The sequence below is a fragment of the Octodon degus genome, unplaced genomic scaffold (assembly GCF_000260255.1).
Source record: "Octodon degus isolate 3935 unplaced genomic scaffold, OctDeg1.0 scaffold00126, whole genome shotgun sequence".
Lineage (NCBI taxonomy): Eukaryota > Metazoa > Chordata > Mammalia > Rodentia > Octodontidae > Octodon > Octodon degus.
This window is the reverse complement of record NW_004524702.1, coordinates 4,570,978-4,585,843: the sequence shown is the minus strand read 5'-3', so window position 1 is coordinate 4,585,843 and position 14,866 is coordinate 4,570,978. Positions and strand designations below refer to the sequence as shown.

The 14,866-nt window shown below is 60.1% G+C and overlaps 2 protein-coding genes across 2 annotated transcripts; one reads left to right on the top strand and one right to left on the bottom strand.

The window, feature by feature from the left end:
• The first annotated feature begins 3,093 nt into the window (after positions 1-3,093).
• Positions 3,094-6,527, top strand: Prss50 (serine protease 50). The gene is made up of 6 exons (XM_004640776.1): positions 3,094-3,244; positions 3,326-3,385; positions 3,867-4,029; positions 4,800-5,083; positions 5,901-6,067; positions 6,291-6,527. The coding sequence occupies exons 1-6, from the start codon at positions 3,094-3,096 to the stop codon at positions 6,525-6,527; spliced, it is 1,062 nt and encodes a 353-aa protein (XP_004640833.1).
• A 1,044-nt stretch (positions 6,528-7,571) lies between these two features.
• Positions 7,572-14,157, bottom strand: Tmie (transmembrane inner ear). Its single transcript, XM_004640683.2, has 4 exons — positions 14,077-14,157; positions 11,250-11,367; positions 8,552-8,701; positions 7,572-8,321 (listed from the first exon to the last, which is right to left on the bottom strand). Exons 1-4 carry the CDS (start codon positions 14,155-14,157, stop codon positions 8,221-8,223), a joined length of 450 nt encoding a protein of 149 aa, XP_004640740.1. The 3' UTR covers positions 7,572-8,220.
• Between the last annotated feature and the right edge of the window lie 709 nt (positions 14,158-14,866).

Genomic DNA, 14,866 nt, shown 5'->3' with positions numbered 1-14,866 from the left:
AAAAAAAAAGAGGACCAAAAGAAAAAACTGCTCTAATTTTAACTGGAAGTGCTTGATTGTTACAGATTCATGTTAAAAACAAGCCCTGTATCATTTTAAATTATTTTACTCTATATTGAAGGAGAGGAAACAACATTTATGAAATAGGCAGGTAGAATAAAGATCAACACATACCAGGACCTGAGAAACAGGGCTTCGAACACACGAGGGCCCACGGGGCAGGGGCCCTGCCCCAGCTTCCAAGCCTCTGACTCTGGTTGCTCAGGCGCTCCTGGGATCACGGTGCCTTGGTTTCTTTGTGAGCATGCGATCTTTCAAACTCTTGGGGATTCCCTGAAAGGTGGCTTGAAAGGCAGGCACCTGCTGCCAGGTGCCAGGGGACACTGCAAACACTTTAAGTGATATCCATCCTTAGCCGAGGCTTTTGAGTCCCCAGCCAGTGTGAGTCCAGGCTGAACATTCACACCAGGGCCATTTCCCGTTGTCCTCAGAGGGCGTCCCCCTCCTACAGGGCCTCCTCAGGCAGGCTCAGGTTGTGCCTCTGTGCCTGGCACCCAAGCATGAGGCTGCCTCGGAATCTCAGCCTCCCTGGGTGTGGCCAAGGGCCTTGGGGCACAGCAACAGCTTCCTGATTCCCCTTGCCCCTCTGAGGTCCGGTTCTCACTTTGTCTGGGTTCAGAGGAGTCTTTTGTCTTCAATGCTCATTCATGATTTAAGGTGACAGTTTTCAAAATTTCACCCTTTCAGCTCTCACCTCCAGCGAGCAGGTTGGTCAGGGTGTTTTGTCTTTCATTCAGGAGGAAATCAGTTCTGAGTTGAAGTTTTTCACACAATGTCTTCTTCTCTGTGGACAGTGGTGTGTCTGTACAATATGCAGACTTTCTTTTATGTTCCTAAGAATATTCTTAGGGCCAGGGTTGTAGCTGAGTGGGTGCAGTGTCTGCCTGGCAAGCGCAAGGCCCTGAGTTCAATTCCTGGTACAAAAAAAATTTATATTATCTTTATTATTTTTTCTTTCAGTGTCTTGTGGACTTTTGATTGTATTTTGTCCCACAAATCTTGGTTTGTATTGTATCAGGCAGGTAAATCTAATGAGCTGCTTGTCTGACTCATAAAAGTTTCCAGCATTACAGATGGCTATGAAGCTTCAGAAATCATAAGAAACCGGCCCCTAACAGCAGCCACAGCTATTACATTGTGATAACGTGTATGGCACCATGAATACCTTCTGATGCAAGCACGTATTTTTGCAAGAAAAGAGGGGAACTGGTTTCCATTTCCAAGAGCTCACTCTCTAGGCAGGATGGTGGGAAAGAAGGTCAGTGGCTATGGCTAAGGGTTTACAAGAAGGGGATGAGAACTTTTGCGTCCAGAGTAGGTTTAAGGAGGAGTAGACCCTGGGGGTCCTACTCTACCAGACACCTCCGGCAGCTCCCTGGCCTGCCAAGTGAGTAAGACCTGGATTCAGATGGAGTATGGAGCTGGAGCCTGCACTGTGGCTAGCCGGACCATGTCCCTGTCACCATTCCAGCACCTCCCACTTCACCTCTAGATCAAGAAGCAGATGGCCCGGCTGAACTCCATCGGGGCCTGCCTGCCTTCCTGAGCCCACTGTAGCTTGCTGGCCACATCCGCTGGTCCCCTTGGCCTCCCTCATGACTCCTGTGAGCTGTTTCCAGCACAGGCACCCCAGAAACAGAGATCACAGGCTGCAGAGGACTTGGGTGGGGACCTGAGGGAGGTGTGGGGACGTGTCTTCTCAGGTCTTCCATGGAGGGGCTCCTGACCTTAACATCTGACATTATCTTGTCCTTGACCCCCGCCATCCTGTGAGGAGCTGGCCTCCCAACAGTCTTACCCGGTGTCTGTGTGTGCTTGTTTTGTGACCTCGGTAGCCTGCCCCCCCACACACAGACGGCAGTTCCCTCCAGTCCCCACCCAGTCTTCCTGGTGACCTCCAGCAACTCCAGTCCCTAGGGCCTCCTTGGGATTCCTGAACATTTCTCCCATGCTTCCTCACAAAGCCCACAAGGACCAGATCGCAGCCCTGCACCTGTGGCCTGTGTTCCGGAGCCCACGGGCCTCTCCCAAGCCCTCCTACCCTCCCACTCTCCTAAGGGTCCACAGCTTCCAGCAGAGTGGGTGCTGTGGGGCAGAGCCCAAGGCTTGCTTGGCTGTGTGTGGTGACAGTGCCCTGGGCAGTTTAGTGGCCTTCGTGGTCCCCTCAGTTCCCAGAGAGCATAAGGCAAGGCCCAAACTGGCCAGCCTGAGCAGTAGGGAGTCCCCCATATGGGGCTCTCAGGTTTGGAGCAGCCAGCCACCCCTCCCCCTAGACACCCAGCATCTGCACGGTTCCTTGGCCGTCCTTCCAGAGGTTGGCACACAGAATGGCTACTCGAGTGTCTCTCCTAAGCCCAGAGGCCTTGGCACATGTCAGGGTATCCTGGCCGGATTCACCTGGTCTTTGATTAGTTGGACTCTTCCAGTGGCCTTGTGCTCCCGGCAGGGTACCCTTTTACTGCTCTTTAACAATGCCACCTGTAACCAAGCCACCAACACCTCCCAAATCCCAGTGTCCAAAGAGACTCGTACTCATGGTGGCCAGGTGGTCACCCTCACTCTCTGTGGCAGGACACTTCCTCTAAGCCACCTTTCCTAGCGCACAGATCTTAAGCAAGCACATCGCTGGCCAGCGAGGTGGGAGTAGTTGCTTAAAGGACGCAGTCTTCCAAATCACTATGAACAATCACTAATCTGTTTCTCAGGGGCTGAGGCAGAGCCCTGTTTTGCTGTCAGGCCGGCAGGGAGGTGAGGGTGCTGGTTGGAAAGGCTGGGCGCCCCCTCCCGGTGGGGAGGGCTTGGGTTGGGCTTCTTGTTGCCCTCGGGGATAACAGCACAGAGAAAGGCTCCTGTAATTGGCTGAGGTCAGACTGTGGCCCAGCGTGGGAGGAAGAAAGGGGCAGGTCCGGGACAGGGGCACACAGCGGGTGGCCACTGGGTGGCGCCCTGGCGGAAACCCAGTTACCTAGGGTGGCGGCAGGCGGCCGGCGGGGGGCGCCACGGTCTGGACTGTCACAGTCGCTGCCTCCCCTGATGGAGCCCCGCTGCAGGACACGTGGGCAGAGTTTCCACAGGCTCTGTGCTCCTCGGGGTCACCGCACAAGTGTCCCTGACCATGCCCACGCCCACGCCCATGCCCACGTGCTACTCCTGCTGCTGCTGCTGCTGCTGCTCCCGCCATTGGGTGAGACCCCGGCCTCCCCAGGCCCTTCCCCCCACCCCTGTCCATGCCGGCTCTCACCCTGACTGCTCCGTGTCCCTGCAGGCCGCGTGGGCTTCAGCCACGCTACCGGGGCACCAGCCACCACTGCCTCCGCTGACCCCGGTAAACCCTGGACCCCCAGCAGGCCTCTCCGTCCCCGCCAGGCACTGACCCCCTCGATGCCAGTTTCCTCAGCAGCACCGGGTTTTGAGCCTCGTGAGTATGCAGGCGACTGTGAGGAGGGACAAGACAAGGGAGGAGGGAGCCTTCTGGTGGCCACGAGCACACAGCGTTGCGGGCACACAGCGCAGCGTGGGAGGCCTGGTCTGAAGTCTCTGCCAAATGGCCACAGTGGCTGGCACTCCTGCCAGCAGAGAGCACCTGGAGCCTCAAGCCCTACCAGCCCCCTGCCGGACAGTCCTGCATGCCTGGCAAGTGTGGGAGGAACAACGGAGCACCCCTGGCCAGGCCTCCCGCCCACAGCGGTGGCTACCCAAGGCCTTGCCTGTGTGTCTGCAGGGACACATGGGGGCCGCTGTGAAGGATCCGGCCCACTTCCAGTAGCCCCCCTACACACACTCATCACACTCTCATTCCTCTTCAGCCTGCGGCTCCTCCTCTGAACAGGACCCCACACTCCGGGATGCAGAGGCCATGGTCCGGCGGGCACCCTGGATGGTCAGCGTGCGGGCCAACAACACCCATGTCTGTGCAGGCACCCTCATCGCCTCCCGCTGGGTGCTGGCTGTGGCCCATTGTGTGAGCCAGTGAGTCCAAGGCTGGGGCTGATGGTGGAGACACTGGGGTCAGGGGGCATAGTCACCCACCCATCAGTGGCAGCTGCGTCCCAGCCTGGCTTAGCCCCAGCTCTGGGCAAGCAGGGCCGAGTCCTGCAGATTCTCTCAGGGCCTGAGCTTGGGAGTGGATGCTCCCTGTACACCTGGCCTGGCCTTGGCGCTGTGAGTTGGTCTACGCCAGGGAACGGAGTGCTAGAAGCCATCAGCCTGGTCTTTGCTGCCTTCTGGGTCTTGCCCTTCCCCCTTTTGCTCCTTCCTCTTCCTCCTCTGTCCCTCCATCCTGGGAGCACTGAGGGCAGAAGGGACAGAAAAGGGAGGACAGTTGCTCACTGGGGTGTCTACTCAGTCTGGGAACAGAGTGGGTGTCCCATGCTCTATGGCCTGAGAGTGGCCTAAGGGGAGGGACCTTGCCAGTGGAGACACGTGCCTCCATGTCCACACAGGGACCCCAGGGGTGCACCAGGGAAGACAACCTGAAAGTCAACCATGGGCAGCTGTACAGGGCCCCTCTGCCTGCCAAGGTGCAGCTTAGATGCTGGGAAGAGTCCCTACACACTTGCTAGCTGTGCAGCCCAGCGCAGGACACTGTGCTTCTGCTAGCCTGTTTTCCCCTTCATTTTAGGGAATGGGGAGCCATGTTTGTGTCTGTGGCGAGAAACATGCTTGGAGGTGGTTGGAGCAGGGGATGGTAGCCGGGTGGGGGCAGAGTTGGCAGCAGACAGCCCTTCTTGGTCCCCCAGGCATGACGTGAACTACACAGTGAGGGTGGGGAGCCCGTGGATCGATAAGCTGACCCCGACCAGCAGCGACGTCCAGGTGCTGCAGGTCATAATGAACCCTGGGTACCACCCCCAGCGCTACTGGTCCTGGGTCGGCCAGGCCAACAACATTGGCCTCCTCAGGCTCCAGCATCCACTCAACTACAGCAAGTATGTGTGGCCCATCTGCCTGCCCAACCTGGACGACAACGTGGAGGATGGTTACCTCTGCACCGTGATGGGCTGGGGACTTGCCCGGGCTGACGGTGAGTCACAACCTTTCAGGCCAGGGTGCAGGCTGGGTGCCCCGGGGATGATGTCTCCTGGACTCTGTCCCCAAGAGACCTGCTGCCCATGGGACTGACTGTCCCACTGGGTCTCTGAGGTCTCATATGTGTGAGGGTCTATGAAGTGCACACATCACAGCCTCTCTGGCCTTGGGGACCCTGAACATCCTTGAGACCTTGGTCCCAGGCTAGATGGGTGGGCAGGACTTTCATGGGAGGCACACCTAATCAAGGACAGTGTCTGTCGGGAGGTGGGTGTGGGGGACTCTGCACCTGCGAGCCTGGGGTCTCTTAGGGTTTATTAGAGCTCCTCCCCTCTCTCTGGGGACCTCCATCCCTTGTCATTCCAATGTGGGGCAAAGCCTCCAAAGCAAGGGTATTCTCAGGCCTATCTGGGTATCCCAGGAATGTCCACATCCTCAGGGGGCCTCTATAATAGCCCTTGCTGGGGAGGATCTGGGAGGGGCCAGGTGTCTCCTTGCCCAGGTCACATGGTAGAGAGTGGGGGGAGAGTTTGGGAAAGGAGGGCTTCATCTCCAGCAGCCTTGGACAGGAAGGCTGGCACAGCTGAGAGCCTCAGGTGGGAGGGAGGAGGCGCAGACAGCAGGAAGCAAGGCCAGATTCAGGGTGGTGGCCTGCTCCAGGATCTCCAGATCCAGGAGCCCTTGGGAAGTGCCAGGTAGAGCAGCCACTGTGCCACACGCCGAAGAGGCCAATGGGGAGGTCAGGGAGGGCAGAGAGAGGTGGAGGCCAAGCTGGTGGCCGAGAGTGGCAGTGAGCCAGGCCCGGCCCACAGGTGCATGGCCCCAATTCCGGACCATCCAGGAGAAGGAAGTCACCATCCTGAACAACAAGAAGTGCGACGACTTCTACCACAAGTTCTCTACCGTCTCCTCCCTGGTCTGGATTATCACCTCGCAGATGATCTGTGCCAAAGATCCCAGCAGGGAGCAGTTCTGCTACGTGAGCTCCCTGCCCTTCTCCCCTCCCCCAGGACCTCCAGGAAGCAGAGGGAAGGGACTAGGGGGGCTAGAGGGGCATGGGAGGGTGGGCGAGGGGGGATGAGTGGGGATGGAGGGCAGCGGGGTGCTGGGTGTGAGGGCGGGTGTTTGTGGGATCCCTGAGCCAGGCCCATCCCCCCAGGTCCCACTGGTCCCCTGATCCTGTTGATTCCCCACTCCCACAGGAGGCAACGGGCGAGCCCTTGGTGTGCTCCTCAGAGGGCATCTCATACCTGGTGGGCATGATGAGCTGGGGTGCGGGCTGCGAGAAGAGCGAGGCGCCGCCCATCTTCCTCCGAGTCTCTCCCTACCAGTCCTGGATCTCCACCCAGATCAGTGGGCAGCCCTCCGGCCTGCATGCCCCATCCAGAGCCCTGCTCCTGGCCCTGCTGCTGCCCTTCAGCCTCCTGGCTGCTCTGTGATGCTCAGCTCCATTAAATGCTTCTCTCATCGCTTCTCAGCCTTTTGGCTAAGATCAAATGTAAATGCTTCTCTTTCCTCACCTCCTGCCTGGGTTTGGGGTTCTGCTCTCCTGGGCCAATTGGGGGGGTGCACCAGAGGGGGTGGGACCCCAGGAACTGCCTCTGTCCTTGGGACTTGGTGGGATGGTGAAGGGTGGCTCTGTACAGTGGCTTGGAACAACATACAATGTAGCCCGAAGCTAGGGCTCCAGGGATCCCAAGCGGGGTGGAGCTGCGTCTTGGGGCTGGTATGGGTTCTTTTCATGAGCTTTATTTTATCCCTCCATCAGCAGCCAGCAGAGGGCTGGAGGCTCGGGTCAGAGGTGGGGCACATTCATCGCCATCCTGAGGCTCTTGGTGGCCTCTTTTCTGCCCCTTGGGACTTCCCCTGCCTTGCTGCACAGGGAGGTCTTGACCTAGAGGGGACAGTGACCCTGGCCAGCCCTACATGGAGGAGTCTGCACCTTCCTCCTGAGGGCACAGGACAGCAGCTGTGGCTGTCCGAGGGCAAAGTGCCCAGCCTCCAGGGCAGGCCCCCTGCGATCTCTGCTGCCAGGCTCCTGAGCCCAGATCAGTCCACCCTGTGGGATGCTGATCTGTGAGTGCCCAGCTCCAGGCTCAGGGCTCAAATGTCACTGGAAGCCATGGGGCAGAGTGGAGGGGTGTCAAGGACGGCTTGGCCAGCCCAGCGCACTCCCCAGTTCCAGGGCTTGCGGGTCTCGGTGGACTTTGGTGGCCATAGCTGCCTGTCAGCCTCTGGGTCCCCTTTCCTTGCCACCTTCATCAGGCTAGGAAAAGAGTCAGGGAGGGAGGTCTGGCCTGGCCTGAACCACCTGCTATGGCTAACAGCTGTGTCAGCCCCACGTAAGTGGCCAGGGGAGAGCACAGCAAGGGTCTGAGATGTGCTCAGCTTTATTTACAGATTGGCAGGCTACTGTGCAGCAGTGCCCCTGCTGGGGGCCTCCTGTGCTGTCTCCTGAGTCCCAGGCTCAGGTCTGAGAGCCACGTGTAAGGCCTGGTGCCATGCGGAAGCCCCCTGCCCCTCTCCCTTCCCCAGGGTCAGCCCCTTGGTCTTTGGCTCCTCCTCTTCCTGTCAGAGAAGTTGCTGTAGGGTGTGGGGGAGCACGAGGCCAGGTGTGGAGCAGCTGCAAGTGGGGTGCAGCCTTGCCTTGACCTCCTAGGCCAAAACTCCAGCCACTGCTGGGCATAGAAAGAACCACTCTGGCAGCCCAACATTCCCGATTCTCTGGGCCCTGTGCCCTCTGCACCTGGGTGACAAGCAAGGCAAGGGCATGCCATCATGCTGAGCTGGGGTCTGCAGGACCCCCGGGCTTGGGACAGGCTTCTTGCCACTGGGGCAGCCTCTCTCGGCCTGTGTGCAGCCAGGTATGGCCTGTCACCCCAACGTGGTCAGCGCAGAAGGAAACTGCCCCCGCTGCCTCCGTGCCGCCTCTGCCCCTGCTAGGAAAGGTGGGGACAGTGGTCCACAGTAAGTGCTCATGTGGCCAGGGGGCTGGCACCTGTGTAGTCCTGGCCCTGCACCTGCCAGGCAGTGAGGATCAGCCATGGCCTCAGCTCCTGGGCCACAGCTCCGCAGGCTGAGCTGAATTTGAATCTGAATTCGAAGTCCACACTGCCAGCCATTGCTGCTGCCTCACTTCTCTCCTTTCTTCTTTTTGGCCTCTTTCTTCTCATCCTCCTCTACCTTGATGGCTACCGTGTCCACGCTGTCTTTCTTCTTTTTCTTCTTGTCCTCTGTGGGGAGAGGAAACAAGCTAAGAGGCTGAGGTGGGGGCTGAGGTCTGCAGCGAAGGTGTCCTGAGCCTGCCCCCCACCCCCATGCCCTCCGGCTTCCTTCCTACCTCCTACCTGGGAGAGGCTCCTTGACCCCATCTCAGTCTGTGTCCCCCCCGACCCTGCCGCAGGTAAAGGGCCAGAACAGGGTGACTCTGGATGGCAGGTGGCACCAGAGCCGCCCCCCTCACCTCCAGGGATTTCCGTGAGCTCGTTGAGGGGCGGCACAGTCTCCAGCTTGTCTGTGTACATCTTGGCTGCCTTCCGCTGCAGGTACCGAGCTTCGATCTCCTTCCGGGTGCGCGGCACGCGGCAGTTGAAGACACAGCACAGGGTGATAACTGGGGAGGACAGGGAGTCTTGGTCAGGGTTGGGCCTTGAGTGGCTTCTGGAAGGCACCCACACTTTAGGCCACCAGCATCCCCTCTGCGTGTCCTGCTGGAGATGTCCCTCAGGCCCACGTGTTTCCCTTCGCTCCACCCTGTGCATCCTTGGCCTGGTCCTGGTCCGAGGCCCCAGCTGCACTGCACCCCAAGCTGTTCCCCTCTGCCAGGCCTCCAGGTTGCACTGTGCAGCCCACCTGTCCGCCTAGGCTCTCACAGCAGAGACCCCTGAGGATGTGGCTATGTGTCTTGTGGCCCCTGCTGCAGGCTGGGGCCTCACCAGGGAGGGGACCCAGACCCTGCCTGGGGTGTTCACCTTACCAGAGTTATTCTGGGAGTGGTTTTCCAGCCGAGGGCAGCTGTGCCCACGCCAGTTGGGCCAGGGCATGGTCCTGGACTGGGTAGTTAGGGCAGAGCAGGGCACGGCTGCCAGGACCTGGCCTTACTGAGCTTATTTTTCCAAGGCCCCCAGTCTGACCACCTTGGCCCTAGCTCTGGGGGGAGCGCTAGAGCCTGTCCTTATAAATGGGATGGGCAAACCAAGCTTCCTGGCCAGCTCCTGAGGGCCAGCAGGGCCCAGGCAGCACAGGCAAGGCCTATTTTGAGGAAACTAATGAGACCTAGATAGTCTGGGCTAGAGCACCCTATAGGGTTAGTTTGTGCAATCAGGGCCCGTCCCAGTCTCACCTTCTTTCAGAGAGAAGCAGTGAATGAATACATGAATGAACGAATGAATGAACAAACGAATGAATGAATGAATGAATGAATGAATGAATGAATGGGATGAGCTGGGCCTGAAAAAAGAGATTGGGTCACACCCCCAGGGCGAGGCCAGCAGTGGTCTGGGTGAGCATAGCTGTTTCGGGAGACCTGTGCTCTAGTCTCTCAAGCCCTCCCTGTGCATGCCTGAGACCCAGACTTGTCCCCCACCCAACCCTACTGGCTTGGGCCACTGCTGCTGCCACCCATGCGCACCTCCTCAGCCAGCCCAAGCAGGCTGCAGCAGGCAACTGCTGGCAGGGCTAAGCCTGCCCCGCTCCAGGCCTGCCCACCTGGCTGCACCTGGCCTGCCTGCTTCTCTTCAGAGAAGTGGAGAAACAGTATTTTGGGTCAAGTTTGAGTCCAGGGCTGCAGGATACCCGCCTGGGCACCCCCTGCCCCAGCCCCTCCATCCACAGCGCCGTGGGCCAGACAGCCTGGTGAGCAGAGAGGTTTCCTGGTCACTATGGGAGGCATGGGATGCCCACATGCCCCTCAGGCCCTGGGGCTAACCATTCCCTTCAGAAAACCAGCTTGGGGTGGTGCTGCTCTGCGTGACCCATGTCCAGGTGACACTGCCACTTGCTGCTATGACCCTGAGCTTCGGTGCCCGAGGGCAGCACAGCTGGAGGTGATCATAACTCCACCTTGTCCTGGGGATGCTCCCCAGACCCATGCTGAGGGCTGCTCTGGGGGGCTTTTGGGGGCCGATGATCCCCAGCCCTGCCCCCACGTATGGGGTACAAGTGTCTATCTTTGAGGCCTCAGCTGGGAGCACAAGACTGCCTCTGCTTAGTTGGGGAGGAAGGGACACTTTCTCTGGTGCCTGGAGAGGCACATGGGAGTCAGATGTTGCCGCTTCCTTGGAGCCCCTCACATCTGGGCTGTGGGCCCAGAACTTCCCGCCTTGGCCAGGGCAACCCCTCCTGGGAAGCTGCTAGAACATAAAACGGGGTTCCCTGGGTGGGTGCCTCATGCACAGGGGTTCTCTGAGGAGAGAGGGTGCCCCTCCTGCCTCTGCTTACCCCTTCCCTTCTCCCAGTGCCTTTCTGGGCCACCAGGGCCTGGGAAGGGGCCTGAGTTTCCCCTCCCTGCACCCTTGTGCTCCCTCACTGCCTCCCCATGGGACCCTCCTCAGATGACTCGCCTCGCCCCTGCAGCTCCCGCACCTGGCCTGCATTTCACGCAGATTTTCCACCCTCCTTCCTGACTCCAGACTCGTCCCAGGGGGAGGGCCGAGGAAGGGGCGCCTGCCAGGCTTGCTTGGCTACGGCTGCTCGGGGGAGCGCCCAGAGCCTGGGAGGGGAAGGGCCTCCTGCTTTGATTTGAGTCACTCCCAGAGATGGAATTTGACGAGGCCAGAGCCACATCTGCCAGGCATCTGGGGCGCCGGCAGGGGGCAGCCTCACTGGGCCCCGGGTGTGGGCCCTGTGAGCTGGCCAAGCTGCAGGGACAGCAGAGGAGGCCACAGGGAAAATGACACGTCCTGCACTCGCAGGAGTCCCCTGTAATTACCCTAATTGCCGTGTGGTTGCCTCCCACATCCAGCAGCAGCAGCAGCAGCAGCAGAAATCTTTGGGTCACCACTGCCCTCAGCCCTCCCTGGGGACGGTGCGCGCATCCGGCGGTGCCAGCAGCCACAGTAGACCTCTTGCGGGCGCCTGCCCTGCTTGCACTGCCCGGAATTGCTGCTTGGAGCCACTCAAGGGCGGAGGGATTGGACGTGGACAGGGCGGGGGCTACTCACTGATGGACAGCACGAAGAGCGAGAAGATGCCCACCACGTGCCACAGCCGCATGTCCCAGAACACCACGGTCTCCTTGGTCAGTGGAGGGGGCTTGGGCTTGGGTGGTGCGGTGCTGGGCTGCGGAGAGAATGGGAGAGGAGCGAGCCATGGGAGAGGAGTGAGAGAATGGGAGAGGAGTGAGCCATGGGAGAGGAGTGAGAGAATGCGAGAGGAGTGAGCCAGGGGAGGCCTGCTGGTTGGGCTGGAGCCCAGACGTCCAGGTCTCTGCAAGGACTCAACTGGGTTGCAGAACCTCCTGAAACCCCGCACCTTGAACATTCAGGCCCAGCAGCCTAGACCTTGATGAGCTTAGGCTGAGAGGCACCAGCTGAGCAGAGCCCCAGACAAGCGGCAGGGACACGCAGGGCCAGGCCAGCTGGTGCTTGGGGGAAAGAGACGGCAGGAACTGGTGTCCCAGCCAGGTCCGGGGCTCCTGTGGACACCTCCTGTGTCCAGTCCAGAGCCCTCTCATGGGCGCCTGTGCTGAGGACAGGATTCACTTTCCTGCCCTCCGGTGGAGCCAGGCCCAACCTGTGCCGCTTTGCCCTAGGTCTCCACCAGGGGGCCTCATAGTGGCAGTGCAGACCCACCAGTGTCCTCACTGGATGGGAGAAAAAATTGTAATACAATGGCGACACTCAGAGGTCAAAAGATATAAGTGCGGCTGTGGCAGTCCCGGGCAGGGTCCAGCCCATCACCTCCCACCTTCCCAGGGAGCGGCCCTGCCCTCGGTTTCCCCGGAGACACCATCCTGTCCCAGGTTTTAAGGGACAGGGTCCTTCTCCAAGGCATGAAGGGACACCATCCACGCTTGCACTTCCAGAGGACACAGTCCTAGCCCACACAACAGGGGACGTAGCCCTGCCCTGGGCGTTGGGGGGTGGGAGGTGGTGAAGGCGGAGTCACCTTGTCCCAGGCATCTCTGGGAGCCATGACCTTGTCTCAGGCATCTTGGGGTCCCTGATCTTGTCCTGGCTGTTTGGGGCATGTGATCTTGTCCTAGGTATCTTGGGGGCCATGACCTTGTCCTAGACATTTGGGGACAGAGCTCTGTCCTGGCTATCTAGGGCACACGGCCCTGTCCTTGGAATCTGGGCAGAGCCACCCTGTCTAGAAATGACTCTGACCCTCTCCCACCATTTGCCAGAGAGACATGAGTGGGGGGATCAGTGCTCAGGAAGAAGACCCCAGGCCCCCGTGCAGCACAGAAGCAGAGGGACAAACTTGAGGACCTCTATGGCTCCTGCTCTCCGCACCACTCAGCCCCTTCTGTTCCCAGAGCCTGGCACCCACACATGCCTGGCGCCCCTCACCCGGCAGACACCACCATGCAGCACTGGAAGACACAAACGGGCATGGTGCGCCTAGATCTGGCTCTGTACTGACTGTCTGCACTGCCTTAAACTAGCACGGGGCTTCTTCCCTCTGCGCCTCACCTTCCTGACCTTGCTTGGTGTCCAGCCCCTCGGGGAAGCCCTTTCTACCCAAACTGATGGGAAAGTTGGCGAGAGACAGCTTCGGGCTGTAAACCTGGGGTCAGACACGTTATGGGTAGGCACAGGTGGGTACAGGGGTCAGGCATGTAGGGTGGGCACAGCCTGCGGGTGCTGGGTGTGAGCGGGTGAAACGGGGCCCTGCCTGGCCAAGGGCTGGTGTCTTGCTGGTGGCATTGGTCTCTATTTCTAAGGCCCAGGCTGTGGCCTGGCTGACTGTGTGGGCCTCAGTGAAGCCAGCAGGTTCAGAGCTGGTGTGGAGAGCTCTCCCCAATACCCTTCCTGCCCCCGTGTGTGGTGGGCGGAGTTGGGCTCACAGGGCACTAGGCACTGGCCAGGCCATGGGTGTCAGGCCCTGAGAGGGCCTGCATTCTGTACACTGGGGTGGGTGACATGGAACCATCCCTAACCATTGTTCTGGTGCTTCTGGGGTGGCAGGTGGTGGGTTCCAAACACCAGTCCCTGGGTGAGCAGGGGACAGACGTGTTCCTGAGCTCAGAATAGACTTGACCCTGCCCCCACTTCTGCCCATGCCCAGGCCAGCTGGGTTTCTGCACCTGGGGCCCCAGGGCTGCCCCAGAGGCTCACACTGGCCTGGGTCCCCTTACAGGGATACTGGAGCTGACTGGACCCAGTTCAACCTCTATCACGGCCCCCGGTCAGCAGCAGCAGGCACAGGCTGAGTGGGAGCACAGCGCTTTGTCCCCGTCTCCCAGCCCCTCCACTTCAGAGCTATATTCCTCAGACACCTGGGTGTGGCTCTGACCCTCTCCCACCTGGCCCCCTGCACAGCACCTTGGGAGGCCCCTGTGTGCCTCTCGCTGTCTCAGGCACTTTTGTCTCTCTGCGGCCAGTGCCAGGTCCTTACCCAGGCCCTGTCAGCCCCTCCTGCTCAGCCTGTGGCCCCCACCCAGACTGCGACCACCTTGCTCTCAAGGGCAGAGCTTGTGGCTCCCAGAGCACCCCGAGTTCAGGGTCTGCCTCCCCCATCAGATTTGAGGTCAAGAAGATCAGTGGCTGCGCTCCTGGGCCAGGAGACCATGACTGAACCCCAGGAGCTGTGTCCCCCTCCCATGGGGTATGGCTGTGTCCCCAGGTGGACGTGGAGTCAGGTGGGAGGTATCTCCCACTTCATGGAGCTCCTGAAATCATCAGAGCCCAGATCTGGGTCCCCCACCCAGCTTGCAGTCACACCACTAGCCTGGCCTCCCAGGGTCCGGGGCAGAGATCAGCCCAGCGTCCCACAGCCCCCCTCCTGGACCCAAGCCCCCATGCCCTCCGCGTACGGCCTCACCTCCACCAGCTGGCTGGAGACCCCCGAGAGGCATAGCCCCAGTGCCCACAGGGGCCCTGTGCCCCACCACTGCCCAGCCATCTTCTTTGTGTAGCTGGAGCTGGGGGAGATGGTGGCAGGCGATGGGCCACCTGGTGACCGCCCTGGCCAGCAGTGCTGGCGCTGGTGTTGGCGCTGAGTGGTGGCAGTGGCCAGGAGCTCTGGCTGCGGCAGGGGAGCATCATTTATTCATCGTTGGTGTCGGGTTCCAGCTGCCAACACCATCCCCATCCGCCACTGTCCCCTCCTGGGAGATCAGACGCTGGAACACCCTCCGTGGCCTGGTGAAGGGGTGCGGCAGGCAGGCAGCATGGAAGCAAGCTTTTAATCAACAGGTTCTCCCATCCATCCTTGCCCCTGTTGGGCCTCAGTTTCTCTACCTGGGAGAGGGAGAGGCTGGCATCAGCTGATCTAGGAGGCCCTGCCCATTCTGACGTTCTGAATTTCAAAAAACCCTACTGGACCTGGGCTCAGGCAGGGTGTGTGGCAGGCACGTTGCCATGGTGACAGGCGCTCAGGGATGTCCTGGGCTTCTGTGCTGGCTTTCTGCCCAGAGGCAGTGCTGGTCACCCTGGACACCAGAGCTGGGAGTGGGGGGGCATGACAGAGGGAGACTGGCTCAGCCAGGCACACCCGCTACTGGTGCTTTGGAAGTTTCCGGAAGGAGCTGGCATTCTGTCCCTCAATAGGGTGGACGCCTCTGGGGGCGCCGGGAGACTCTTGTCTGACCCTGGGGGCTCTGTTTCTGCCC